The 27277-nt window shown below is 35.2% G+C and overlaps 1 protein-coding gene across 2 annotated transcripts in view; it reads right to left on the reverse strand.

The window, feature by feature from the left end:
- Positions 1–27277, reverse strand: part of PXDN (peroxidasin) — a 91437-nt gene that overhangs the window by 28380 nt on the left and 35780 nt on the right. The window contains exons 2-12 of one of the 2 annotated variants that reach the window (XM_087945935.1): positions 24895–24966; positions 23150–23221; positions 18751–18822; positions 12696–12767; positions 9612–9683; positions 8166–8335; positions 6666–6783; positions 6340–6509; positions 5223–5495; positions 4501–4617; positions 1924–2082 (exon numbers count right to left, since the gene is read on the reverse strand). In XM_087945935.1, the coding sequence (XP_087802061.1) occupies positions 1924–2082; positions 4501–4617; positions 5223–5495; positions 6340–6509; positions 6666–6783; positions 8166–8335; positions 9612–9683; positions 12696–12767; positions 18751–18822; positions 23150–23221; positions 24895–24966 (1367 nt within the window). The remainder of the gene's footprint in view (positions 1–1923; positions 2083–4500; positions 4618–5222; positions 5496–6339; positions 6510–6665; positions 6784–8165; positions 8336–9611; positions 9684–12695; positions 12768–18750; positions 18823–23149; positions 23222–24894; positions 24967–27277) is intronic. The other variant, XM_026665292.2, reaches the window with a different exon arrangement.

The following is a 27277-nucleotide window of genomic DNA, read 5'->3' on the forward strand; positions in this document are numbered from 1 at the left end:
GTAGAACAAGAAGGGCAGGACAAAGAAGAAGCCATCTTCTTTCTATGAGGGGAAAAGAAAGGAAAGGGGGGAAAGAGAGTGAAAAATTTAAGATCCGAAAAAACAACCCCCAAAAAGAATAGTTTGAAAAGTAATTATAACATTAGGAAGAAACAGAAGAGAGGATTACAGAAGAGAGAATCAGAATTAGAAGTGGTCAAAAAGGGAAGGGAGAAGAAGAGGGAGAAGAGGGAAAGGAAAAGAAATTATAAAGAACAGAATCAGGACATGGAGAAACGGAAAATGTACAAGACACTGAGATAATGGGTGAAAACTTAATTGAAAGGGGGATTCTGCAAGGGTACATAAGATAGTATTGTTATATTAGAAATAGAAATGAACTTTGAAAATATGAAACAAGTGTGATTAAAATGATAGATAAAATACTCATTGTAATGGAATGTTTAATAAATAAATGAAATAAAGGGAATGAGAGAATGAAATTAGGAAAGGAGGGGAACATTTTAATTATTATAAATGTGTTATAAAAATTTAAGTGAAGAGGAATATGAAAGAAACATGAAAAAAATATGGAAATATTGTAAGTGTTCCTAGAAGTATGATATCCTATTGAAAAGGAATATTAAAGATGTTAAAGATTATAACTAACATTAATGATAGAGCTGAATTGGAATAGAATAAGTATTTTATTTATTATTGTTATATATATATATTTTCTCTTTAAGAACTTAGTGCATATTTTAAGAATGTACCAAGCAGAATTCGACTGGAAGTTATGTGTTATATTGAATGTTATAATTGTAAAGGCATAAATTGAAGTTTAAACAAGAGTTGAATGGATAAAAATTAAAAGATACAAAGGTGTCATACTCCAATTAGTAACTACAGGGGAAAATCTTGTTTAATGAGAAAAGAAAATATGAAATTGAAACAGGACAGATAAAAGTATAAATATGATGACTAGAAAGGTATTGAAACTTAGAAAAAGATACATATAATTGAATTTAGAAAGGAATGAGATAATTAAAAGTAAGATTGAGGAAACTAAGGCAAGGGAAAAATTATTGAGAAAATGTTAAAATAGTAATAAGATATGGAATAGAACACAAAGATGAATATGAAATTGAATTTGTGTCTGTATGGAGAAGTGATAACCCGGGGCCATGCTATTCTCAAAAAAAGAAAGTTGTATTATGTTTTGTGAAAACCCAAATAATTTTTTTTATTAAAAAACAAAAACAAAGACTTGATTCAGGATAGGGACTTCTTCATTTAGTTTCTTAGCCAATTTTTTCAACTCAATGCCAACATTCCTTTCCTAGAACAAGGATGTTATGCTTTAACAGCTATGAAGTTCCTATTTTTCCACATACAATCTTATCTGTTCCTCAGCTCTCTATCCACCCAATAATAGCTGCATTTTGGATTTCAGCTAAGTTTTATTTAAACATGCAATTAGCAGAGATATCATACTGTATGCAAAAGGAAGCTTGGGAACCTGGGTCAGATCAGAGTACTAATAAGAAATTTATAGGGGCGAGATATTAACCCTCTAGTTTCCCCTCTACAATCCTCTTTTATCCATTTTAGGGGACCCTTTCCTAGAGCATATTTAGTTTAGTCAATTCATTTCAATAAACAAAATGCTGGTTTTTGTTTGTATGAAAACAAAGTCTTGTTGTATCAACAAGTTAAGAAAAGGTCATGTGTTAGATCTTTGAAACAACTGAACTACCATACAATCAACATAGTTACAGTATGACAAATATAAGTAAGCTGCAGAAAGAGCAAAGCTTTACATTTAAAATAGAATTACATCACTGTCCTAGCAAAAAAGAAGAAACATTTAAAAACAGTTTAAAATTTAAATACTTAAATATGTAAAAAAGAGAATTGTATGCAAATTGACTTATGCAAGCTTACCTCTTGGTTGTACATTCAGATGGACAGCAACTCTTTGAGATCCTACAATGTTGACAGCTTGACATTCATATTGTCCTTGATCATGTAAAGCCACTGTGGAAATCCTCAGAGTTCCAGAAGACAAAACTAAGTGTCTTCTATCTACAGACAACTGACTACCTGAAATAAGAATTTTTAGAATGAAGCCATGAACTATTTTTAGAAGAATTTTTAGAATGAAGCACATTCAACAGACAGACAAATTCGTGTTTGTATTCTTTTGTTTTCAACAAAAAAGAGGAAAAAAGAAAACAATTAGGGGGTGATGGAAAAAATATTCACAAGACTTTGTTTAAGTTTTCTACTAGGATATTGGAGGAAAATACCTTCCCTAATAAGATTCAATTACTTTCTAAGAAAGGTGCCAGCAATGTTATCACTGGAGAAATCAACCTGGCATTATGTCCCTCTATTCCCATGCCCCAATAAATGATGCATCCAACCCATTCAAGGCTGTTCACATACCAAACGTAATTCCATCAATAACGATCACTGACTAGGCAGAAGGCAACTAATTCCCCTAAAACCTGTTAAATTTTAAGCAGGAAGCTATGGATCTGAGGACAATAACTTAGCTTCTTAATGGCCTAAAAGATTCTCCTTACTTTCAGACAACTTATCCCACTAATGCTACAGCAAGGGGAAGTTTTCTTCTTTATTACTTCTAAATGTGTTTTTAAAGATCAACCTTCTCAACTCCTGCTCCAAGAGAGAACAAATAGAGAATCCTGCCTCCAAGTGGAGATTTCTGACCTTGTAAATAGCCACAGCTTAATCGCAATCCTCCGAGGACACAAGATTTTCCCCATATTCCATATGAGATAAGTAGAAAGTTTGTGAAGATTGGCCTACAAAGCCCTCTCTTTATCTCAACTGGAAGAGATGCAGACAGAAGCTGCTGTTCATCTCAAGGACTTATCTTAAACTTCAGAGAATGGTTGGGAGCTGGCAGAACTTCTAAAAATACTGTGTATTTCAAACATCCAAGAAGGTAATAAGGATAAAGACAATTGGAAAGTCTGTAAAACAGCTGAAAACTGACAGGGCTGACAAGAAAGAGATTAAGAATTTCTTCCCCCATCCTCTCCAAGTCACCAATAGATCTAAAACAATTATAACCACAAATGAATATCTCCCTCCTCGATTTACTTTCAAATACTTTCTGAGGAAAGTGTTATCAATACTCTCTCTCTCTCTCTCTCTCTCTCTCTCACACACACACACACACACACACACACACACAAATTCTGATATTCTTTTCATACAATATACTTGCACATATCTAATGCAGACAGTAATAAATCAATCAAGGCATCTGAGTTGTGGAGAGGCTGGGTGGGTGTGGATGTGTCCCAAATATGACAAAGTAATTCTAATTAGCCTAGAGCTGAAAGCTTGAATATTGGTTCTCTGCCAATACAAGGGTAATAATAGGTAAAACAACAACAGGATCTTCAGCTAATAATCATGAGATATAACATCTTTTTAGGCATCCCCATCTCAGGTAAGAGATTAGTGTTAACTATATATCTTGGGGCAGTAACAACCGCTTTCAAAATTTCATTTGTACTATTTCCATAATATTACTTGTGATACAGATTCCCACCTGGACTCCTTGTAGGAAGTGTTTGGGCTAAAAAAAAAAAAATTAAAAATATTTTAAGAGACTGGCAGAAACTTGAAGAAAAATAAGTGTCTAATGACAAATTATCATTATACTGCCTGAGAGGCACAGTGTGTTTGCTTTTACACTTCAAGGTACTTTTAGGTCCTTTGAAACCTGGGTTTTCTGTTCATTTTTTTTTTACTTCAAGTCATGATTTTGGATTTTTTTAAAAATTGGGCAGGATATTTTTCCTACACAGGATGACAGATTGCATGTTCTTCTGATCTGGACCAGAGGTTAGGATACATTGGCAGTATGCTCTCCATATGAAAGGATGGGTATCTTCCAGTCTACTGACTTGTGAGCGTGAAATTCAGGCTTGTTGAAAATTGATGCCATCAAATTAATAACATGGAGATACATTTCCAAGAATCCATGCAAAGTGAGCAGTACATACAGTACTTAAATAAAATCTATTTCACATGCAGCATAATGTAGCATGTAAGTGTTAGTAAACTGAGGCAATGAAAACCTGCATGCGCTCATTTTTCTTCTATTCATTTCAGAAATTGTCATGGTTTACCTGAAGACAGGAGCAGTGTGTGATAAAGGGAAGACGTGACATAATCTTGGAGAAAACCTGTTCACCTCTAAAAGTAAATGGAATGGGCAGCAATATTCTCCTGAAAAGGTGGGACTCCATAGACGCTTCAAAAGCTTCAAAAGAGATGCAAACCTCTGAACCTCCCTTACTAATCAATCCAGGTGAATATTTTGGTTAGATTCAGTCACACCAAAGTAATAAAAATAAGTAAGGAAAATAAATATTCACAACTTTGCTCTATCAGAGAAATCACTTCAACATTTCCATGCTGTGATAAACTACTCTGTAGTATTTTGAGCTTGAGTATTGTTTTAATCTAAATTCTGACCTCCTTTAGTCCACGCAATGACTGGTTGTGGATATCCTTGTGCCTCACAAGGGAAATCGACAGTCTGTCCTTCAATCACACTTCTGTCTTGAGGGGTCACAGTAAACTGAGGTACAGCTGTGTAAAAAGGAGACAAATAATTAAAGCAGTTTAGACTACATATACTACAAAAATATTTTGTTTTGTATTCTTTGAACTATGGAGTGAGAACCATTTCCATTACCAGTCTTTGGTACCTGGCTAAACACATGCAGATTTGCAATCACCCATGATTATTAGACCACTTAGGATGAAAAATAAATGAAAACAAAAATCCAAAGTAAAGGTATCTTAGCAATGATTTAACTGAGTAGAACTCTTCTTTGGGTTCATAATACCTCGCTTTCTTCCCTTTTTTAAAACTCAGATTATATTATGAAGAAAACAACATAATCACAACCAGCCTGACAGCCCACACAGATAATATACAAAATATATTTGTAAGATAACAATAATGATATGCAAAATACCTACTGTATCAAGCACTCAAAGAAGCATTAGGACATTATCAAAGCTTTCAATGTGCAATTTTACTTTCCAAATATTAGCCGACTAATATGAGATTACATTGGAAATACAAACTCCATTTGGGAAAATCCTGTTTGTATTCTTTATTTATTTTTTAATGATTTACAGGTCAGAATAAACTTCAAACCCAAACCACCTTTTAAAGTGCTGCCTACCTTGCACAATAATGAAGGCCGTCGCATGGATGCTATCTAGACTGTTGGTTGCGAAGCAGGTATATTCACCACCCTCTTCCTGCTCCACATTCTGGATATAAAGCCCTCCTGAGGGAGTGATGGTGATCCGTGGATCATTCGGCAGAGGTGTTCTGTCACCTTTTGTCCATGTGATACGCGGTTGGGGGTGCCCAGTTGCACTACATTCCAGGGTGACACTTTCTCCAACCAGAACCTCTGTGTTTTGTGGATGAATCACAAAGCTTGGCCGAGCTGTTTAAAAAGAGAGCATGTCTATATACAATGCTTTCCATTAATAAGGTATTTCTCAAACTTAGGATGGCTGGGGAATTTTGGGAGTTGAAGTCCACTTCTTAAAGTTCCCAAGGTTAGGAAACACTGCATGAGTACAATTATTTTTGCCACATTAAACAGAGCATCAAAAAAAGGAAATGTTTTTAAATAACAACTGAATTTGCTACAACAATATGGAATGCATACTAAGCGTGCTTATCATGAACAAAGAACTCAGCAGTGTGATATAGTTAGACAGAAGAAATAGCATGACCTTTCACTTCTATTACAATTTTCTCTAAAAGTATTCCTTTCTAGCTGACTCAAATCCAGTAAAAGTAATATAACAGTAAAAAGGAAAGGAGACCTTATCTCACAATTAAAGCAAAGGTATTTGTTTGTTCTTGTATCTTAATTTAATTGGTCCTAAGGATTATAGGGGTTTACAGTAAAAGGTTTTTTTGCTACAATATTTTGAACCATCTCACAATTTATCTGTAGGCCCATTATATCAGCACATAAAATGCTGTGATTCTGTAATGTCTAAGGTGCTTAGATAGAAGCTGGGAGTCTGAGTTCCAAATTTCCTTTGGGCATGGAAAACCATTTGGCTGAGTCGAGACAGTCACTTTCTCCCTGCATAATCCAACCCCACAGTTCGTTATTTGAGAAAAAAAAATATGTACATTGCCTCAAGTTGACCAAACTTTTTTTTTAAAAGGTGGGAGAAAAATCTAAATAAATGCAGTAGTAGCAAATAGCTCTCTTGAACAGGAAGCACAGATTAAAAAAAAAAAAGATAGGCATTACTAAATCTTCCTACCTGGCGAACCAAAATAGCGCAGAGTTACTTCTTGAGTTTTAACTTCTCCGGCTATATTTTTTGCCATGCATTGGTAAATGCCTTGATCTGTCTCTTGAGTATTCTGAATCATTAAAGTCCCATCATCAAGCAAGTTTAATCGAGAATCTGCTTTCATACTGAGTTCATTACTACGGAGAAAGAAATATAGGAGTAACATTACCACTTTTCAATTACAAATATGTTCAAACCGAGGAAAAAAAGGTGGAAACAGTTTTGTCCAGAAGGCACATGCAAATACAGTATCTGAACCATTATTTTACACAATCTATTTAAAACAATCTTACTTGTTGCGAAGCCAAATGATTTCTGGTTTGGGATTTCCTTCAGCTTTGCAAGTGAAGTAGACGGTATTCCCTGAGGTAACGTCCACATCCTGAGGCTCTGATGTAATTCTTGGCCTCTCTGGATTTATCAACAAAGCATATGAAAAGAAAGCTCTATAAAATTGGAATTTAAAAACAGTTTAGTTCTTAATTTTAAAATAGGATATAAATCACTGTTTCTCATTGGTGTGATAATCTAAACACTGGAATCTGCCAATTTATACAATTCCATAGAAGTGTCCAATTACCCAACTTCAGATATTCTGTAATCTTTGAATATTATTAGAGCTTTTGGCCCTAGATGAGTACTTAGCATTATTGAATAAATCACAATTTGATGATGAAAACAATGAAGATGTTATAATATAACTATATAACTATATATGATAACACTTCCACCATTTCTTTAGGATCCCTTTTTTGACATGCCTCTTCATCACAAGACACGTTGTAACAAAATGTTTATTTTTGGTATTGAAGGGTGGAAAAAAAGAACCACTCAACAATCCTCAATTTTTCATTACATTATCTTTAATGATATTGCTGCTGAGAAGGAGCTTTTGTACAAGACACAATGGAATATTTTCATAATATAAAAACACCATTCAGAAGTTAAAAGAGAAACAGAAAAAAATTATTCTTCTATCACCAAACTCCAAAAGCAACCACTTAGCACAAAAGTGACAACCTACAGTGCTTGGAATTTTCTCTGCCACATCTGAATTTGTATGACTTTTTAATGTTAAAAGCTGCTATCATAGCTGTAAAACACTGTGTCGTAAACAGAGTAAAAGACAACCGGCAAATCTCCTCTAGAAAAATCCCTTCCTTTCCAATATAGCCTTTATCCTGGTAGTTCTCCTTACTGACTGCTGTGACCTCTTAAAGTTACAATAGTGTTTTTTTTAAAAAAACCAAGCTTTGCAGCCAATCCTTACATTTATAGCTGTTGCTTACTTCAAAACCAGCTTCTGACAAGCAGAGAAGTTGCCAGTAAAATTGTGATCATGTCTCACTTAACAACAGTGGGATTTGTTTAACAACTGCATAGGAAGTGATGTTGTAAGCCTATCATGGTCCACTTAGCAACAGAGCTGCTGATCTCAGTTGTGGTTACTAAGCAAGGACTTACCTTCCCCAAAAGACATTCAGTAGTTTTCTCCCCTCTTACATCAAAAGACTTAATGACTTGTTGATTTATTCACACACATAGACATGTTATATATGTATAATTTGCATTTTACAGTAAAGATAACAGGCTTTAAAATAAGGGTCTCCAACCTTGGCAACTTTAAGACTTAAGGACCTCAGTTCCCAGAATTCCTGGCTGAGGAATTCTGGGAGTTGAAGTTCACAAACAAGTCTTAAAAGTTATCAAGGTTCAAGATCCCTGCTTTAAAATATACAATCTCTCTCATAAAATATGGAGAAAGCATATCCATAACTTTAAAACAATCTCACCACAGTTAAGTTCTTCTGGTGTTATTGTGGCCACAGACCTTCCCTGGATCCTCCTTGGATATTCACATGTGGCTGCAGCCTGCGCATGACCAGATTCAGCGTATGTTTTTAACAGCTCTGCCAGCCATAATATTTCACAGTCACAGTGAAGTGCGTTGGAATCCAGACGTCTGGATAAAACAAGAGATCATCACTGTTTCTACTTACAAGGCTCAGCACTGCACATGTTTGTTCCATGACTCTTGTTTAGAGAACTATGATGCGGTCATATTATTAACCACATTACAATGCCTCACTGAAGAACAGAAAAACTCAAAAGCCAGGACATACAAAATATAGTTACTTTATTGTGTTTGTATGCTGCCAAGTCCCCAAAGACTTACGTCAGCTTACAAAACAGATGCATGTGAAAACTAACCAATTCCTTTGGTTGTGGCTTTCTTTTCTGAATTAGGCTTTGGGATATTAGAAAGCAAAACCTGTGCCATTTTGGAATATGTGTGTAGGTGGTGTGCAGTCACTTTCTAAAGTTCAGTAAAGGAGAGAAAGAACTTAGGAGGTGTGCCATCTCTGTTGCAGCAAATGCCCTCTGGAATAAAGATCCCTCTGGAGAACAATCTGGGTCTCATCAGGATGATGTTCCAGAAAGCTTTGAAGAGCTGGATCTTCTCCAAGGATTTGAATTAGGATGGACGGACCTCGTGATGGATGTACTAGGCATATGGGTTTGGTGCCAAGTAGCCAGATCTTCCTTTTGTTTACTTGTCTTTTTGATATCTGTTTATTGTGGGCTGCCCAAAGTCTATATGGAATCAGGCAGCACCTAAATTGTATTGAATCATACTGAATAAAATAAAATAAATAAAATAATCTCATCCCTACCATTTACATTTTATGATCAGAGTTATGAAAATCCTGCTGAGGCTGAAACATTCCACCCTACTCAAACCTGACAATTTTTACCACTGTTTCATGATCAGAACAGTTTTCTTGTAATATCAAAACAAAGCGAATTTGTAATAAAATAGAAATGCTCCTTCCATTTTTGGAACATTTCCAGCAAGTTAAAAATAAAGTTTCAAGGTTGGAAATGTCTTCTTTGTTGGAATAATTTTGAACATATCATCCTAAACAAAAAAGGAGAATATACATTTATGTTATAAACGATGTTGAAACATATTTATAGCTATGATGCTTCTGTTAAATCCAACTAGTTCAAATACGTGTAATCGTGAACTTTAGAAGAAGCTGCTTGTTCAGAGGCAACAGAATAAACATGACTGGTTCCAATATTTTCATGAATTTTGAATCTCAGATGATAAGGAAAGCAAAATGTGATATTTCTTAAAACAACTTGTCAACTGTGAAGCAAAGTTTTCACTCAAAACGCTGACACAAATGTTTAAAATACCAAGTGCAAAGTTTAAAGTTTTTTTTTTTACTCACAGTCGTTTCATGGATTCCAAATTACTAAATGTCCCAGGAATTAAATGAGAGATTCTGTTGTTGTGTAAAAATCTGTTGAAAAAAATGCATTTATTATGAAATATTCAATCTTTTCCTATAATACTAAGAAAACCAAGGTCTCTTAGGATCACATTCATATAAACAAGGAATCTACCTTCCTGCTTAAACTGTTATGTTAATAATAATAATAATAATTCCTAATATAATAATATTATATATATCAGCAGAATGCTATCAATGCAAAATAAAAGTGCTGCTTAGTCCAAACTTATGAATGTTTAGTACTATATTAAATTTTATTAAATTCAGTGGGCTTCACCACAAATGTGTACAGAGATTTAATTGAGAAAATAACTCTGTCAGCTTTGGAAGCCATATTCCACGCTCCCACATAGCCTGAGAAAGTGGGAGGAGGGTGATTTCAATTGAGTAGTTCTAAGTAGACAAAAATAAAATTCTTTTCTTAGTTCAAAGTTATTAAGTGTGGCGCAGCAGGGAAAAAGGATCTTATACTGGGACAGATGTGATTGGTCCATGTGACGTGATGATGGTGAAAAGGGGGATGGATTGTAGTTTGGGACATTGTGGGAAGTCCGGGAAACATTAGTTTCAAGATTCCACAGACGTGCCAGGTGCTATTCCAATAAAGGTACTTTTGAGATTATTCTTGTATCGGAGTTACTGATTGGGATGGAGGTTTGCTGGAACACTGAAAATCTATTTCATGTACAAAGCTACATTACTGTTTTTATTCATGCAGAACAGTTAGAACTGTAGCATGTTCTAGTTAATTATAAACGAGTGTACAGGTAACCCTCGACTTAAAACAGTTCATTTAGTGACTGTTCAAAGTTACAATGGCACTGCAAAATGTGACTTATGACCAGTTTTCACACTTATAACTGTTGCAGCATCCCCATGGTCACATGATTAAAATGCTTGGCAAGTGGCTCGTATTTATGACGGTTGCAGGATCATGTGATCAACTTTTGGGACCGTCTGACAAGTAAAATCAATGGGGAATCCAGATTCAGTTAACAACCATGTTACTAATGTAAACAAATGCAATGATTCACTTAACAACTGTGGCAAGAAAGCTCATAAAATGGCGCAAACTCGCTTAACAAAAGTTTCACTTATCAACATAAATTTTGGGCTCAATTGTGGTCGTAATTTGAAGACTACCTGTATTTATTTATACAGTCAGATCATTAAGGCAAGATTCCTCGCAACTGTAGCTACTGAGTGGAAGGAAGAATTTTAAGATTATATGTGAAAGAACCATAAACCAACAACTAACCTTGGTTTGTAACATAACTTACAGAATTCTGATTTTGAATTAAGACTAAGTTTTATGAACAATTTAATTGTTCATTCCAACATGTTGATTGGAAGAGGCAGTCAAGAAAAAAACGAATTGTGTGCACTAGTGCATATCTCATAAACAGTGAGCCAGAAATCTCCATCAGAATATTGATTGTTTATATGCAAATAAATACTATGATTAATATATCTTAGCTTGTATTACTTTAAATTGGATACTAGTTTGATAGAGTCTACTATTGAGAGTAAAGTATGAGGCACAATCTTGGATTCTTTTAATTTGTAGAACCAGAGGAACTGAATAGGGCACTTGGTATTCTGAATAAATTAACACATAAATAAATACAAACAATTTAGCTACCCAGATGGTATCATAAGAAAGATGTAACCAGCACTGGATGTTTTGTACTGTGTTTAAGTGAAACTTTGCAGTTCATATCACTATCCTTCACTTAAGAAGTGTAGATCTAGACCCAAACAGAACATGGGTTTCTGGAAGAATTGGAGGACTGAAGATGGTTCAGCAAAAAGCAGACAACCGCAGCAGAATGAAGAGATGGCAAGTAGACCATCTCTTTAATAATTCCTCTTGAAACAAAGAGAAGAAATGAAATCAGCCACAACCTGCTCCACAGAGTTACTCCTCTGAACAAGACCACAAGACAGTATTCTCTGGCAGGTTTAGAACCCTGGGAGACAATGGAATACCTATCATGGTAAAAATACAGTCAGCCTCTTTGAAAGGATACTAAATTCACATACTTCCTTTTTTAATCAGTTTTGGAAACTGTTTGCTAACAGCTTTTCAGCTATTACGTAGAAACCTTTAGATTGACACATTTACAATACTGGATGAGTTTTTTTCGATCCTTACTTTAGTTTTAAATATAAGTTTAAGGTCTTTAAATATCTCTCTCTCTCTCTCTGTCTGTCTGTCTGTATGTATGTATGTATATGTATATGTGTGTGTGTGTGTGTGTGTGTGTGTGTGTGTGTGTGTGTGTGTATATATATATATATATGCAGGTCTTGGCGCATTCGGGTCTTTTCCCGTGTAAGATTGAGAGTATCTTGGCAACGTTTCGACAAGGTCCCACTCGCCATCTTCAGGCTGGTGCTTTCGGCTTTGTGCTTGTGCGAGCAAAGCGTGATTGGAGCTGCCGTCTTCCTATATATACTGGTGGGGAGGTTGGCTGTGTTGTCATTTCTTGATTGGTTGATGGAGTTGATGTTTGCAGACTGAACACCGGACCCAAAACAACACATGACACCACCACCATTCTCCCTCACTAGACTCAAACCCAAACCCATCCCATAGATGAAAGACTACCACCATCCAGAAACCAGACTACGGCTGCATCACCCACTTCTATAACATTATATGAGGAAAGGGGGAAGTCATTTTTATATATTTCCTTTTCTGTTAGCTTATTCTTATTTTTCTTTCTTTTCTATTTCTCTAATTTCTTTCTTTCCCACATCTTCTACATTTTCTTTTTATTCATCTATGTTTTCAGTTTCTATAAGTTTTTATTTTTCTAATTGTAATCTTTAATAAAATTACTATTAAAAATGGATCTGCATAGATCCTAAAAGCTTAGATCTAAGCCAAATTTGAGCAGAAAATTTAATAATGTTTCCAAGTAATAGAATGGAATTTCCAATGGAAATACCGTTACTTGATAGGTTTTTAAAAAGCTATCGTATGGATGAAAGAAAATGAAAATGAAAAACACTTACAATCTTTCAAGTTTGGGGAGATGGGTGAATGATTCTGGCTCCAATGTTTCAATCTGGTTAAAGTGCAGATATCTGTTAAAAAGTTAGAGAGAGAAAAAATAAGAGGATATAGAAAAAGAAATAACATGATGATGATTGATGATGATGATAATGCAAACTAAAATCTATTTTTAAAAATATTCAAATAAAGCTGGATCCTAGCCTCAGGGTTTTGCCTGAAAAGCAGTGATATATTACAAAGACTACCTCATATTTATGTCATTCAGCACAAATTTATTATAATTAACAAACATCACCAATATCTTGAGAATTAAGCTTACATATTAAAAATAATGGCAAAAGATAACATATTATCAATACTTTATATTTTATGTATGAATAATTTTAATGGCTGATAAATAATATTTGAGCCCATTGAGATTTCTATCTCCAGCTTATTTATAAAAAAAGAGATAAACAAGAAACTTAACTGTATGACTGGGATTTCATATCATATTGTTCTTGTTTGCTTAATTATTACTGAACAATCTCCAATTGGTTGGGTTAACGCAGCCAGGTTTTCAAATTACAACTGTCTTCCCACAAAGTGCTAAGCCAAAACCAACTAAGGTTTAGCATTGTGAATCAGATGTACATTTCTTCTCTAGTCAGAGAGCTCAGTTCAAATATGCTTAAATATATAAACCCAATTCTTCATTGCACAGAACATAAATTATACATAAGATTTACATATTCAAAACAACAAAAAGTAATCACGTATAGGAAAATAAGAGCCATGGTGGCGCAATGGTTAGAATGCAGTTCTGCAAGTTAACTCTGTCCATGGCCAGGAGTTCAATCCTGACTTGCTCAAAGTTGCCTTAGCCTTCCATCCTTCTGAGATTAGTAAAATGAGGACTGAGATTGTTGGAGGCAATAGGCTGCCATTGTAAACTGCTCAGAGAGTGCATTAAAGCATTATGGGGTATATAAAAGTCTAAGTGCTATTGCTATGCTATTGCAATAAAGCAAAATATGGAATATAAGCTATGAATTGCAGTTCAGCTCTATGGGATGAAGAGCTATGTTCCTATTTTGGTGGCTATGATGACAATTTTAGATATTATACCCAAATAGGTTGGGAAAAATCTGTGGAAAAAGCATGGAAGGGAGGGACAATCACTTGTCCCACCCCCAAATGTTTTAAGCTCTGCTTTTCTTGTCCTAATCTCACTAGGTTGAACACGCATGTCTGAAAGGCAATTGTGCTCACATTTAGTTTAGGCTGCTACAGAAATCATAGGTTCTTAGCTAGTAGGAACCAAAGACCCTTTAGGATTCTTCTTACATTTAAACAATAACAAATAAAATCCCAACTCTTTCTGTTCACTACGGGGAAGTCCAAAAGTTTAGGAAAAGAAGCTGAAATTCCCATATCACATCTATGGGACACCTGGACAGGTAAAAGAGGAGTCTACTGAACCTTCAAAAGTTTCTTCCTAGTACTGTCACTTAAGTGATATTGGCTGCAAGTCTGGTATACTGGTTTTCTATTCTCAGAAGAGCGAAAAAGGTAAATCCAAAGTACAAAAATATAATGAAAATTTGCTAACAGTAAGGAAAGATATGCAAAAGAATGAACTAAATATTATCCATAGCAAATATCTATTTCCAAGTCTGTGAGACTGAAATAACAAGAATTCAGGGATGCTTACAGAAGCAAGGAAGGATGCTTAATTACTTCCATTCAATCTTTACATCTATATTACTTGTTAATCATTTTTCTTCAGGGTTTGCTACTAATGGAGAATTTGCAAGTTTCCACAGGGGATATAGAAAGATTAGCTTGCAGTTCTCCTCTGCCTGTTGTATCCTGCCTCAACTATTATAAGGGATATATCTCAGCCTACTTCTCTGGAAAAATGAGATAATATTTCAGGAGGCTCCATAGCAGAACCATCTTGTATTTTAATAAAAAATATGTACACAGTGAAATAGATTGGGGGGGCGGTGTTAATCTTAATAGAGTCCTCCATGCAACAGAACAATTTTTGTCATCTCTATACTAATTCTATGAAACAGTGCAACCTATATTCAAATTTACATTTTTTTTTACTGGTATCCTTATTTGAGTTCCACCATAGATTGGCCTGAAGTGTAGAAGATGTAATGGCAAATTGAAAGTTTATTAAATAGGCCCTAACATTAGAAACCACAACCTGGGGTACATTTTAGGACACAATCAAATATTTGCACATTTCTGAACTGAAGATGGGATTCAAAATATCTTATTAAATTCATGTTACCATATAAAGGTGCTGTGACAGAGGGAAAGAAAAGTGATATATTAATTTCAATTTGGCTTCTTCATATCTTCCTGAAGGAATGATGAAGAGGTCAAAATAAGCAGCAACTTTCTTATGGAAAAGTCTTTGTATTCAGGCACTTTGAAAACAAAGAACATTTGCCTTTCCAATCATTTATGAATTTATTTCATTTATTCCATGATTACTAAATGAAAGTGAATAAACTCAGGAAGGAAGTTTTGTAATAATTGAGAACAATGAATATCAAAACATTCCTTGGTCAGTAAACATTCAATATAATAAAGTCAGATTCTATCAAATGCTGTTTCTGAAATGATCTATTAAGCTCTTACATGCAATTTAAAGTACTATCATGCATATTTAAAGATTGTATTATTATTTTCCAAAAGCTGAAAAAATCCAAATGGAAAAAAAAAGGGATTTGCTTTGAATAATGAGCATATTTTTCAAGTGTAGCAAAAAGCATACACTGTTTTTTCCTTTAAACTAAGTATCACAGTCCATGCCAGAATTAAGCGTCTGGGATTCTATTACAAAGAAAATGAGGTTGATAGATCTGAGAACAACCTCATGAGAATATCGCTGGAGTTAAACCACTCATGCTTAAAAATGTATTCATGGCAAATCTGTTAACTATTAACAATATACACTGCTCAAAAAAATAAAGGGAACACTTAAACAACACAATGTAACTCCAAGTCAATCACACTTCTGTGAAATCAAACTGTCCACTTAGGTAGCAACACACTGATTGACAATCAATTTCACATGCTGTTGTGCAAATGGAATAGACAACAGGTGGAAAGCAGAGGCAGTTAGCAAGACATCCCAATAAAGGAGTAGTTCTGCAGGTGGTGACCACAGACCACTTCTCAGTTCCTATGCTTTCTGGCTGATGGTTTGGTCACTTTTGAATGCTGGCGGTGCTTTCACTCTAGTGGTAGCATGAGACGGAGTCTACAACCCACACAAGTGGCTCAGGTAGTGCAGCTCATCCAGGATGGCACATCAATGCGAGCTGTGGCAAGAAGGTTTGCTGTGTCTGTCAGCGTAGTGTCCAGAGCATGGAGGCGCTACCAGGAGACAGGCCAGTACATCAGGAGACGTGGAGGAGGCTGTAGGAGGGCAACAACCCAGCATCAGGACCGCTACCTCCACCTTTGTGCAAGGAGGGACAGGAAGAGCACTGCCAGAGTCCTGCAAAATGACCTCCAGTGGGCCACAAATGTGCATGTGGCTGCTCAAATGGTCAGAAACAGACTCCATGAGGGTGGTATGAGTCCACAGGTGGGGGTTGTGTTTACAGCCCAACACCGTGCAGGACGTTTGGCATTTGCCAGAGAACACCAAGATTGGCAAATTCGCCACTGGCACCCTGTGCTCTTCACAGATGAAAGCAGGTTCACACTGAGCACATGTGACAGACGTGACAGGGTCTGGAGAGGCCGTGGAGAATGTTCTGCTGCCTGCAACATCCTCCAGCATGACCGGTTTGGCAGTGGGTCAGTAATGGTGTGGGGTGGCATTTCTTTAGGGGGCTGCACAGCCCTCCATGTGCTCGCCAGAGGTAGCCTGACTGCCATTAGGTACCGAGATGAGATCCTTAGATCCCTTGTGAGACCATATGCTGGTGCGGTTGGCCCTGGGTTCCTCCTAATGCACGACAATGCTAGACCTCATGTGGCTGGAGTGTGTCAGCAGTTCCTGCAAGACGAAGGCATTGATGCTATGGACTGGCCCTCCCATTCCCCAGACCTGAATCCAATTGAGCACATCTGGGACATCATGTCTCGCTCCATCCACCAAACCCACGTTGCACCACAGACTGTCCAGGAGTTGGGGGATGCTTTAGTCCAGGTGTGGGAGGAGATTCCTCAGGAGACCATCCGCCAACTCATCAGGAGCATGCCCAGGCATTGTAGGGAGGTCATACAGGCACGTGGAGGCCACACACACTACTGAGCCTCATTTTGACTTGTTTTAAGGACATTACATCAAAGTTGAATCAGCCTGTAGTGTTTTTTTCCACTTTAATTTTGAGTGTAACTCCAAATCCAGACCTCCATGGGTTGCTAAATTTGATTTCCATTGATAATTTTTGTGTGATTTTGTTATCAGCACATTCAACTATGTAATGAACAAAGTATTTAATAAGAATATTTCATTCATTCAGATCTAGGATGTCTTATTTTTGTGTTCCCTTTATTTTTTTGAGCAGTGTATTTTATATCAATAAACTATACCAAACTTAGGAAGACTTTAATGCTGAAATATTTCTTCAATTTATATATTGATCATATATTATATATATATATATATTGATATATTGATCATGCTACTGGATGGATCCAAGCAAGAAAAAATAGGATGTCTGCACCATAATAGAGTTTATTAAAATACACATAAGTCCTACGTAAACTATGAAATTCTTCAAAATACATATACTATTTTGACAATCACGATGATAACAACAATCCTATTTTGTGCAAATGTAGACTCGACATGTTTTAAGAAATAACAATAATGTAAAAAAATATACTCCAAAAATGGTTTTGGGTATAATTTCCAAATGAAATATCTATGATTATTCCTTGGCTGGTTTAGCAATCAGAAGATGAATGGTAGAGGGAAAATCTGGGAATGTGCCTGCTTATTTTCAGAGTGATTGGGATGTATTAGAATGAAACCTAGTCAGTTTTATGATATACAAATTCTGACCATCCATTGCTCTTACTGTGTCAAAATGATTAGAATTAGAAGTCCCAATCAGTGTAAATGGAACCATTTTAAAATATAGCTAATTTGGTACAATATTTTCAGCAGGCTCTAATTTTTTTTTTCTAAATGATGTAATGATTTGCTCAAAAATGTTATATTTCACAATGTCACTGTAGCTTCTACCGGACACCTTGAATCATAGCTTGCTTTTTTTTCAATAAGTCAATAAATATACAGTGGTTTGCTTATGTCCACTAATGTGGACACTTCAAAGGCAAAGTCTTCCTTAAAGCAGCAGTTCATTCAAACAAGCATCATCATATATACTATATATTATTTTTTATTGGGATGGCACTAAATGACAGAAATCAGCAATGTGGAATCAAGTCTTTTTAATGAACTCTAAAGAATTATATGTGCAAATTGCTATTCCTATTACCTGTGACTATCTTGAGGTAGGAAGGTAATATTGTTGGCCTGCTTTTTTTCTAAGCTAATTATTTGTAATATTATGATTGAATCTATCATCAAATATAAAAATTATAGGGTATAATTATCTTTTCAAAACAAGTTACTACTCCCTTGATATCGAGAAATAGTTCAACCATTTGAACAACCAATGGAATAAGCTGAATCCCTAAGCCATGGGCAGTGGAGTATTTGTCTGGATTTTGCTTATTGCTCTATGTATCTATTTTTTATTACTCTATTTATCTAAACTATAAATTGTTTGTAGAAACAGGAGCCCTAATTCTTATGCACATTTATGTTTGGTGCTAAAATTATGCTTGCCCTTGGAAACTGCCACATAATTCTCTTGAAATAGAAATATATAAAATAAAATGTAAACACAGAAATGACATACTTGACAAATATGCTTTCTGCATGTCAGTGATTGCAACCACACTGGACCATAAACCCATTCCGTGCAATCATGCAAAAAGGCATGCAGACAAGAAATATTGGAAAACGTGCACTTTTTCTCTGAGGCAACCAAACAGATGACAGCACAGTAGAGAAAAGGCACTTACAGTTGTTCTAGAGAGGCAAGTCCTTTAAATGCTTGCCTGTCAATTGACTGGATTTCATTCTTGTACAAATAGCTGAAACAAGAAATAATCAGTAATATTAGTATACACAAACAAGTGTTACATTAATGCGTGAAGGAATTAAGTTGAAATGTGAGGACAGTTTTTCAAATACACAATGGAAAGCAACAAAACGAGACATGTGTACACAACAGAACACTTTTTATTTGGGAGTGTTGGTCAGAAGCTTTAGGGTACAAAACTGTGCTGGACTTCAAATATAATCCCCAAGTAGCTTTCAATGCTATTTGAGAAGACAGCTTCAGAACAGGCCTGGGAATTATCATGACACAGAACTAAGATAATGATGACTAAAGTGTCCATCTGTGTGATTACAGAAGTACATACACAAATTCATAGGACTAAGATAATTTATGTCAATCTCTTGTAATCATGTTTCTAGTACTGGTACTAGTAACTTTACCTGAACTAATAGATTATTAGTTGTTTCTCTTCAAAACATTAATAATTTGAAAAGTTCAAAATACATTATCAGATTTGTAGCATAACAATTCTATCAAAATAATTAACTTTTAATGTTAAAAGCTAAAGAAGTCACAGAACAAAAATGTCATTGGGGAGAATTTAGGAACTCAACTAATAAATGGAACTGTGTAAGAGTCTGATTATTAAATAGAGTACAACTTCATCACAGGAGTGCATGCAAACCTCTGACATGATATAAAATATGATAATACAAGTGAAAAATAAATTGATATCACAAGAAGCACAGTGAAAACTGTTAATGGTGGGCACCATCACAACCCTTTTGTATTTATTAACTAGACTAATTGTTCAATCACACTAATAAAATTTACAGATAATTTAATGCTAAATAAATATAGCAGCATAGTGGTTTCCAGAAATGAAAGATTTATTTATCATGTCTAGCTTCTTTAATGTTTTAAAACATGTTGGTAATTCTATTTGGTTTTTTTTTTTTTTTGATAGAATTGTAAAAAAAATTCTGTCCTGCTGACAGAATATTAAACAACTGGGATAGTATTCAAATATTTCCATCTCAAAATAGTTAATTACATACTGAGGCTGTTCTGCTGTCTGAAAAACTCAATTCCAAGTTTATATAAATACATTTATCTAAAAGATTCATCACAGTGTTTTATGACTTTTGCAGACAATAGCATTTTCCTAAATATTAGTACCATCAGGTGTATTTGGACAATGATAGATAAAATGATGTAATATTAATATTAATTTTATATTTAGAATAAAAGCAGCAGTCAATAAGAATGGCTGGAAGATAGGTGGTTCTATTCAGCTTCTGAAAAGTAAAACAGATTAAATAGAGATTTTTATCATAGTATATGTGTTAATTAGTTATCTAATATTATCACCGTCACACCTAATGTTTTATGAATAGCAACCGTCATTATATAACAATATATACTTTATGGATTTCATTTCCTGATGTTATTATTCATTAATTTGCAACTTGAAAAGCTCTTTCTTTCTCAGGTTAACAAATGAAAAATCTGAGGAAATGGGCTATAAACCAAGAAAGATTAAAAATACATTTTCTGGCATTTAAAATATTTTTGTACATTTTGGTATATTCAATTCAACCAATTTAATTCAAAACTCCTGCTGGAAACCAGATTCAGATACACTGTAGAGGCTCCTGTGTGTACCGCAAAATATCAATTATCAATCGGACAGTTGCATCATGTTACTGGTTCATATTTAAATTCTCTGAGAATTTGAAACTCTACTATCAAATCTGCAGAGTTAATATCGTTCTAAAGCTAGGAGTGGTGGCTAATACTTCAGAGGAGAGAAAATTGAATGAAATGTCCCTTGGAACTGGAAGTCCTGTTAATGTATTTAATTTATATTTTTGTAGGAAAGTAATTTATAAAAGTATGGAACTACACAGTGCCCAGACAGAGCCATATTTTCCTCCTAGATACTTTTGATCCATTAGTGAGCATTTTATGGAAGAGATTATCGAGCCAATTATCGAGCCAATTATGAAATCATCTAGCCAATATTTTACCATTATATAGGGTTTTTTGGGTCAATTAGTAATTCACTTCTTACTATATTTTCTTACAAAAATATAAATTAGATACATTAACAGGACTGGATACAGTTCCAAGGGACATTTCATTCCAATTAATGTTCTACAGAAAAGGACTTGAAGCACCCCAATGAAAAGATCTGGTCATCTTCTTCTAAGAGATAGCACAGAACCTATGATATACCATTATCAACTCAATCAGATGTTGAAAAGAAAAAAAGTACTCATTTTGAATATACTTTCTAAATGTACATATATTCAGAACTAGATCCATAACAGTACACCAAATCACATCAGAGCAAAAGCACAGCAAACATATTTTTTGTACATTTGTATGAAAATAAAAGGAAAAGGAAATAATCAGAATGTAATTGCATGCATTTGCCATACAGCATATTAGACAGAAGATTAGTATTATACTTTCCTAGACCAGGTTACCAATTTCTACAATGGGAAAGCATAATCATGAGAAATTTCAATTGTTCTGATGAAAATATAGAAGAGCTAGTAAATATCTGATCCAATCTGCTAACAAATTCTTCTTTTTGCAGGTAATCCAATAAACCAGAAGATCAGCTACCATAAAATTTCACAAATTTAATATGGAATAATTGGTTAGAAAGTGGAAAGTTGAAAATACTTTGGTTTGAAGTCAACATTACACCTTGAGATTCAGAATATTAAAAAAATTAAAAGCTGAGATATTAATGATTTTCTCCATGCCCAACAGATATAGGTAAGTATTCAAGGAGAATGACATTCAAGATGAATGGGAGGTTCTTTAAAATGTGGAACTGCAAGCTACTCCAGTGAGAAAGACAAATGTGATGCAGGTAACAAAATCAATGTGTCTGTGTAAGGAGGTTATTAAACAACCCATATTTAAACAAGCCACCATTGAAAATAGAAGAAAGGATAGACTATAGAGAAATTATACAGACAAGTAGCCAAAATTAACAGGAAAAATCTCAAAAATCTTGCTCAGGCCACCACAGAAGTACACAGGTTCTGAGAGGGTCAATCGAGCAGAGAAATATTTTTTATTTGGTTCTGCTCAGAAAAGTCACATCAGCAGAAATAGCACATTGGATTCCATCTTCTGTATATTGCGTAGAATTCCTATTTTCTAGGGAGAGGGCTGAGCAATCTTCAAATTCTCTAAAGCTCCTTCACCCAGCCATGTTTTTAAATTAAGCATACTAATTCCAGAATTCCTCTTTTAGTCATAAGCCAAGCTTCCTTCTCCCTTTTCTATGCTCTGCCTTCAGCAGTATGCTTGGAAACCTGCATTTACTAGCTTTTATAAAACTACTGATAAGAACTTGTTTTTTTATGCATGCATTTCATTTCTGAATAATCTACTTCCCACAGACACATTTGTTCAACTAATTCATTCCCGAATCTCCCATGTTGAGCAGAGAGATCTGGTGGGAAGTTTTATCTTTTATTGCTTACTTCTTTCTTAAGGTCCCTCATCATGCAAATAATTTTATTTACATTCATATGTAAGACTCATTTTCTTTCATATATTCTGGCCATGGAGCTTATTTCTAATTTTTGTCTTTGCAATGATATCATTGAAGGAGAATGAACTACTCTCATATGCTAATTGAAAAACCATAAATGGAAAACTCAGAAACCCACCTAACATTGTTTGGGGTTGCTATGATACAGTGGTGGGATTCAAAAATTTTTACTACCGGTTCTGTGGGCGTTGCTTGATGGGCGTGGCATGTCTTGGTGGATGTGGTTTGGTGGGCATTGCAGGGGAAGGATACTGTAAAATCTCCATTCCCTCCCCACTCCTGGGGAAGGGTTACCACAGGTTCTCCGAACTACTCAAAATTTCCGCTACTGGTTCTCCAGAACTGGTCAGAACCCACTGAATACCTTTGCTATGATATCATACTAACATTAATATTAATATATTTTGATGTAAATTAAGTTTTTACGGTGCTTTGAAAATACTGTGCAACAACCCTTATTTTAAGTCCCTAAGAAAGAATACTAAATATTAAGCTTTATTAATAGAAAAATGCACAGAAAAATTAAGAAGAATCTATATTAATCCTAGCCAAGGGACTTCCATGTCTACACGGTTCTTACACAGAAGCCTCCTCCAGCTTGGGAATACGTTTATAATTGCTAAGAAGAGGCTGCTGTACTTCTGGCTTTTGCAACTGACAAGAAAAAAAGGGAGGCTTAAAAGTAACCAAAGAATCCTTGATCAAGCAAATATGCACAGGCCTAGTGCATAATACAAATTTTATATCAACATATCTCCGAGAATATGTTTGCACTTACAGATATTTTAGATTTTCGAGGTCTTCGAATGCTCCAGTTGGTATTCTTTTAATGTGATTATTGTTGAGGAGTCTAAGATATAAAACAAAAAGAGGTATCTTTTTCCACTGAAGAACTGCAACAATTAATTACAAATAACAATAACAGGATTTTCTTAAAATGATTTATTGAAAAATAAAAAGAAGTATGGAACAGATACTTTATTCCAAAATATCTCAACACTTCTTTCTCAGGAAGATAGCTAGAGTAGGTACAACATTCAAAGTATGCTTTACATTCAATGGCAAAAGTACTAGTAATGCTACTATTTCTCTCTGAATATTATTATCATCTGATGGGAATAGCGGAAAATTGAAAAGCTTGCTCACTTATTAGTAACAATTTGGTTGGCCTACTTTAAGTATGCTTTGCATTTTGGCCGTTGTGATTTCTATTAATATGTCCTACTATACCTGTAATATATATGATGGCTTGGACTTCAAATAGTTGCCCCAACAAATCTGGAGGACACCAGCTGAAATAAAATCTATCAATACAGGTAGTCCTTGACATATGACCACAATTGAGCCCAAAATTTCTGTTGCTAAGTAAGACATCTGTTGAGTGAGTTTTGCCCCATTGTATGACCTTTCTTGCCACAGCTGATAAGTGAATCACTGCAGTTGTTAAATCAGTTAACACTGTTGTTAAGTAAATCTGGTGTTTCTCGTTGACTTTGCTTGTCAGAAGGTTGCAAAAGGTGATCACCTGACCCCAGGACACTGCAACCCTCATAAATGTGAGTCAGTTGCCAAGTATTCGAATTTTGGTCACATGACCATGGGGATGCTGCAGTGGTTGTAAGTATGAAAAATGATCATAAGTCACTTTTTTCAGTGTCACTGTAACTTCAAACGGTCACTAAATGAGCTGTTGTAAATCAAGGACTACCTGTACTATGAATTAGATGAACAAGTTCTGATAAGTTTTTATGGAAATTTCTGCTATCAATAGAAAGGCCTGTGTCTAGGTGGAAACACTGCATTCATATTTTCAAAAATTCAAAATATTAAAAAATATATTGCCCTTTTTGATTTAGATAAAAGTGACAAGAGATGGATAGATCATGGTGGATCCCGGTTGGTGGTCCAGTGGCTGTCAATTATTTTACATCAGGGGTGTAAAACTCAAGGCCTGCGTGTTTAAATCTGGTCCACGGGGCTGGCCTGGAAATATCAAAGGACTGGCCCATGGTGCCTCTGCTGGCCAAAACGGGCCACACGGAGGTCCCACAAGGCCCCCGCAAGGCCTGTTTTAAGCCTCCCCAGCCTCCAGAAGCATTCTGCCAGCCAAAAAGTGCCCTATTTTGGCTGGGAGGGTGCTGCAGGAGGCATCCGTCCCATCTTCCTCCCCCTTGCTCCCCCCCGGCCCACGGAGAATTACAATGCTGATCCAGCCCTCGAATAAATCGTTTTTGACACCCCTGTTTTACCTGACTGCAAATTAGATAAATGTATATGGATGTCAACAAAAATTACAGATGGCTAGATTTCTTATGTTCTTTCATGTGGATTTCACAAAATACTGACTAAATTTAAAATCTTTAAAACTCTAATCAGAAATCAACATAAGGAAAACTTAATATTACACCTAAACAAGTCTTACTAGTCTTAATGAGACAAAATAAGGTACAAATGGGGATACAAATAAAAATAGTTAACAGTTTACAAAAGGAAAAAAAAAGTTTCAAGAGGGATAAAACTTACAATGTGTTCAAATTTTTAAGCCTTCTAAATGCACCAGGCTGGATTTCTTTAATTCGATTGAACCGAAGATCTCTGTTAGGGAAGGGAGAAAAAAGTCCTTGATTACTGCCATATTTTTTATGGTTAACATTTTAACAAGTTGAAAATAAACATTGGCTAACAAGTGTATTATATCTTTCTCAATGGGATATCTCTCTAATTAAAGCAACAAAAAGAAAGCAAGAAAAGAAAAAGGGAAGTGTGGTATGCAAACAAAAAACAAAAAAAACCACCTCTGTGGAATTCCACATTATTCTATTTTTCTTCCGGATGTCCTGGTCAGAGGGTAATCCAATGGTTTTTGTGGTTCTTGGTGCCAACCCACAGAAGGGGTTCTATCATGCATATGTATTTAATATATACGTTGTTGAAGGGGGGAAATAAATGGAGTTAGGGTTTGTGCACTGCCTAATGACATCTAACCTTATATCTTTTTTCCATCTAAATAAAAAAAAATCCTCCAGTTTAAAGCAGAGTTATGATGCTGTTATCAAAGTAATTGAGAGAAACAGCGAAAAGATGATGAAAGTATTTCTTATTGACAATTGATAGATTATCAGACAATTAGAATCCAACCTGCCTTGGATGGGATTATGCAGCTTTTTGGACACTCAGGTTTCCAGCTCCGTGTGTTCTTTTATCTAGTCCTAAATCTACATGGCTTGGAAAAATTTGCACAGCTAAGACTAGTAACTCAATGTTGATCTTTCCTGGAATTCTCATGCTTGGCCATGATGACACATTAAATACATCATGTTGGTACTAGTACTTCCACGTTATTCCCAAGAAAGCTACATGAATCAAGGGACACTTTATCTTTCTTAAAACTGTTCTACAAGAGGTTGCCATGAAAAAAATGCTTTCTGAAATATTTTTGAAATTTCAGCTGGTACCTTCCCAATATTTTTGGCTACTAGTTTCTAGTCATGGAGTGTTGTTAATCACCTTATCATTTCTAATAATCTTGGGACAAGCATGTTTGAAAGATCAATCCTTTCTTAAGACCATTAAATGAGCCTCTGTGGCATAGTGGTTAGAATGCAGTACTGCAAGCTACTTCTGCAGCCAGCTGCCTACAATTTGGCAGTTCAAATCCCACTAGACTCAAGGTTGATTCAGCCTTCCATCCTTCTGAGGTGAGTAAAATGAGGACCCAAATTGTTGGGGGAAATATGCTGACTTTGTAAACCGCTTAGAGAGGGCTGTAAAGCACTATAAAGCGGTATATAAGTCTAAGTGCTATTGCTATTATACCCAAGTATTAAGAGACACTTACAGTTGAATGAGCTGAACCATGAAAGAATATTTTTAGTATATTTACATCTCTTTTAATATCATGCTCTTGTTCCATACCTTTCTGTTTGAACTTGATATTTGTGGTACTACTTATTTTCCCTTTTCTTTGTTTTATTCTATATTTACTTATTTTAAAAAGTTTTTAAATGGATTTGTTCTTACATTTGCTTATATTTATTCTTACTCATTATCCATGTTATTTTTATGAAAAAGATAAATTGCATTCTATATTGAGACATAGTAGTATATATCTTGTGGAGTTCTGCTAATGTTTTCCCACCTACACACATACATTTGAATATAATGGACTTGGGGTTCTAAAATGTAAGCTGAATACATATGTTTCTCAATATGTTTTAAAAGGAGTTATTTCACACATATCTGGCTGAAAGCAATAATTTCGGTAGATGGGAAACAATGTGGTTTTTAGGTAAACAGAGCAAAAGAAAGAATGAGAGAAACAAAGTTAAGAATTACATTTAATTATTTATCAAATTTGTATCTCCCCACTCTCCGGTTTTACTATACAAAGTGATTCTGGGGAGCTTACAATGGCATAAAAACATAAACATAAAAAATTAACATTAAAAATTAACCATTAAAAAATAGGTTGAAAAACAAGATCACAGGTGGTAAGAGGGTGGATTTTTGTCTCTTACTCAACCAATCCCCTTTAGTATAGCACTCCCTCATCTGGGCCCCAAGCCCATTGGTACAGTCTGGATTTAATGCCCTTTCAGAAGGCTGGAAACGTCTCTCATCTCTGGTGGTAAGATGTTCCAGAGGTCAGGAGCCATGGCAGACAAAGCTCTTCTCCTCAACCCCAATAACTCAAATGCCTTTCCTGGATGGGATGGGCCAAACCCACTGGGGCATGACCATTCCTCAAATTACTTGGTTCACTGCCACAAAAGTTTTTTTCTAGATAATAACCAACACCTTGAATTGGTCCTGGAAGCAAACAGCAACCAGTGCACCTCATGTTACATCAGTATTACATGCATCATCCCAGAAACCTCCAGAAGTTGCATAGTTGCATTATATACCA

The sequence above is a fragment of the Notechis scutatus genome, chromosome 1, assembly GCF_049901735.1.
Source record: "Notechis scutatus isolate UNSWTSFEM ecotype Mainland chromosome 1, rNotScu1.2, whole genome shotgun sequence".
In the NCBI taxonomy this organism is placed as follows: Eukaryota; Metazoa; Chordata; class Lepidosauria; order Squamata; family Elapidae; genus Notechis; species Notechis scutatus.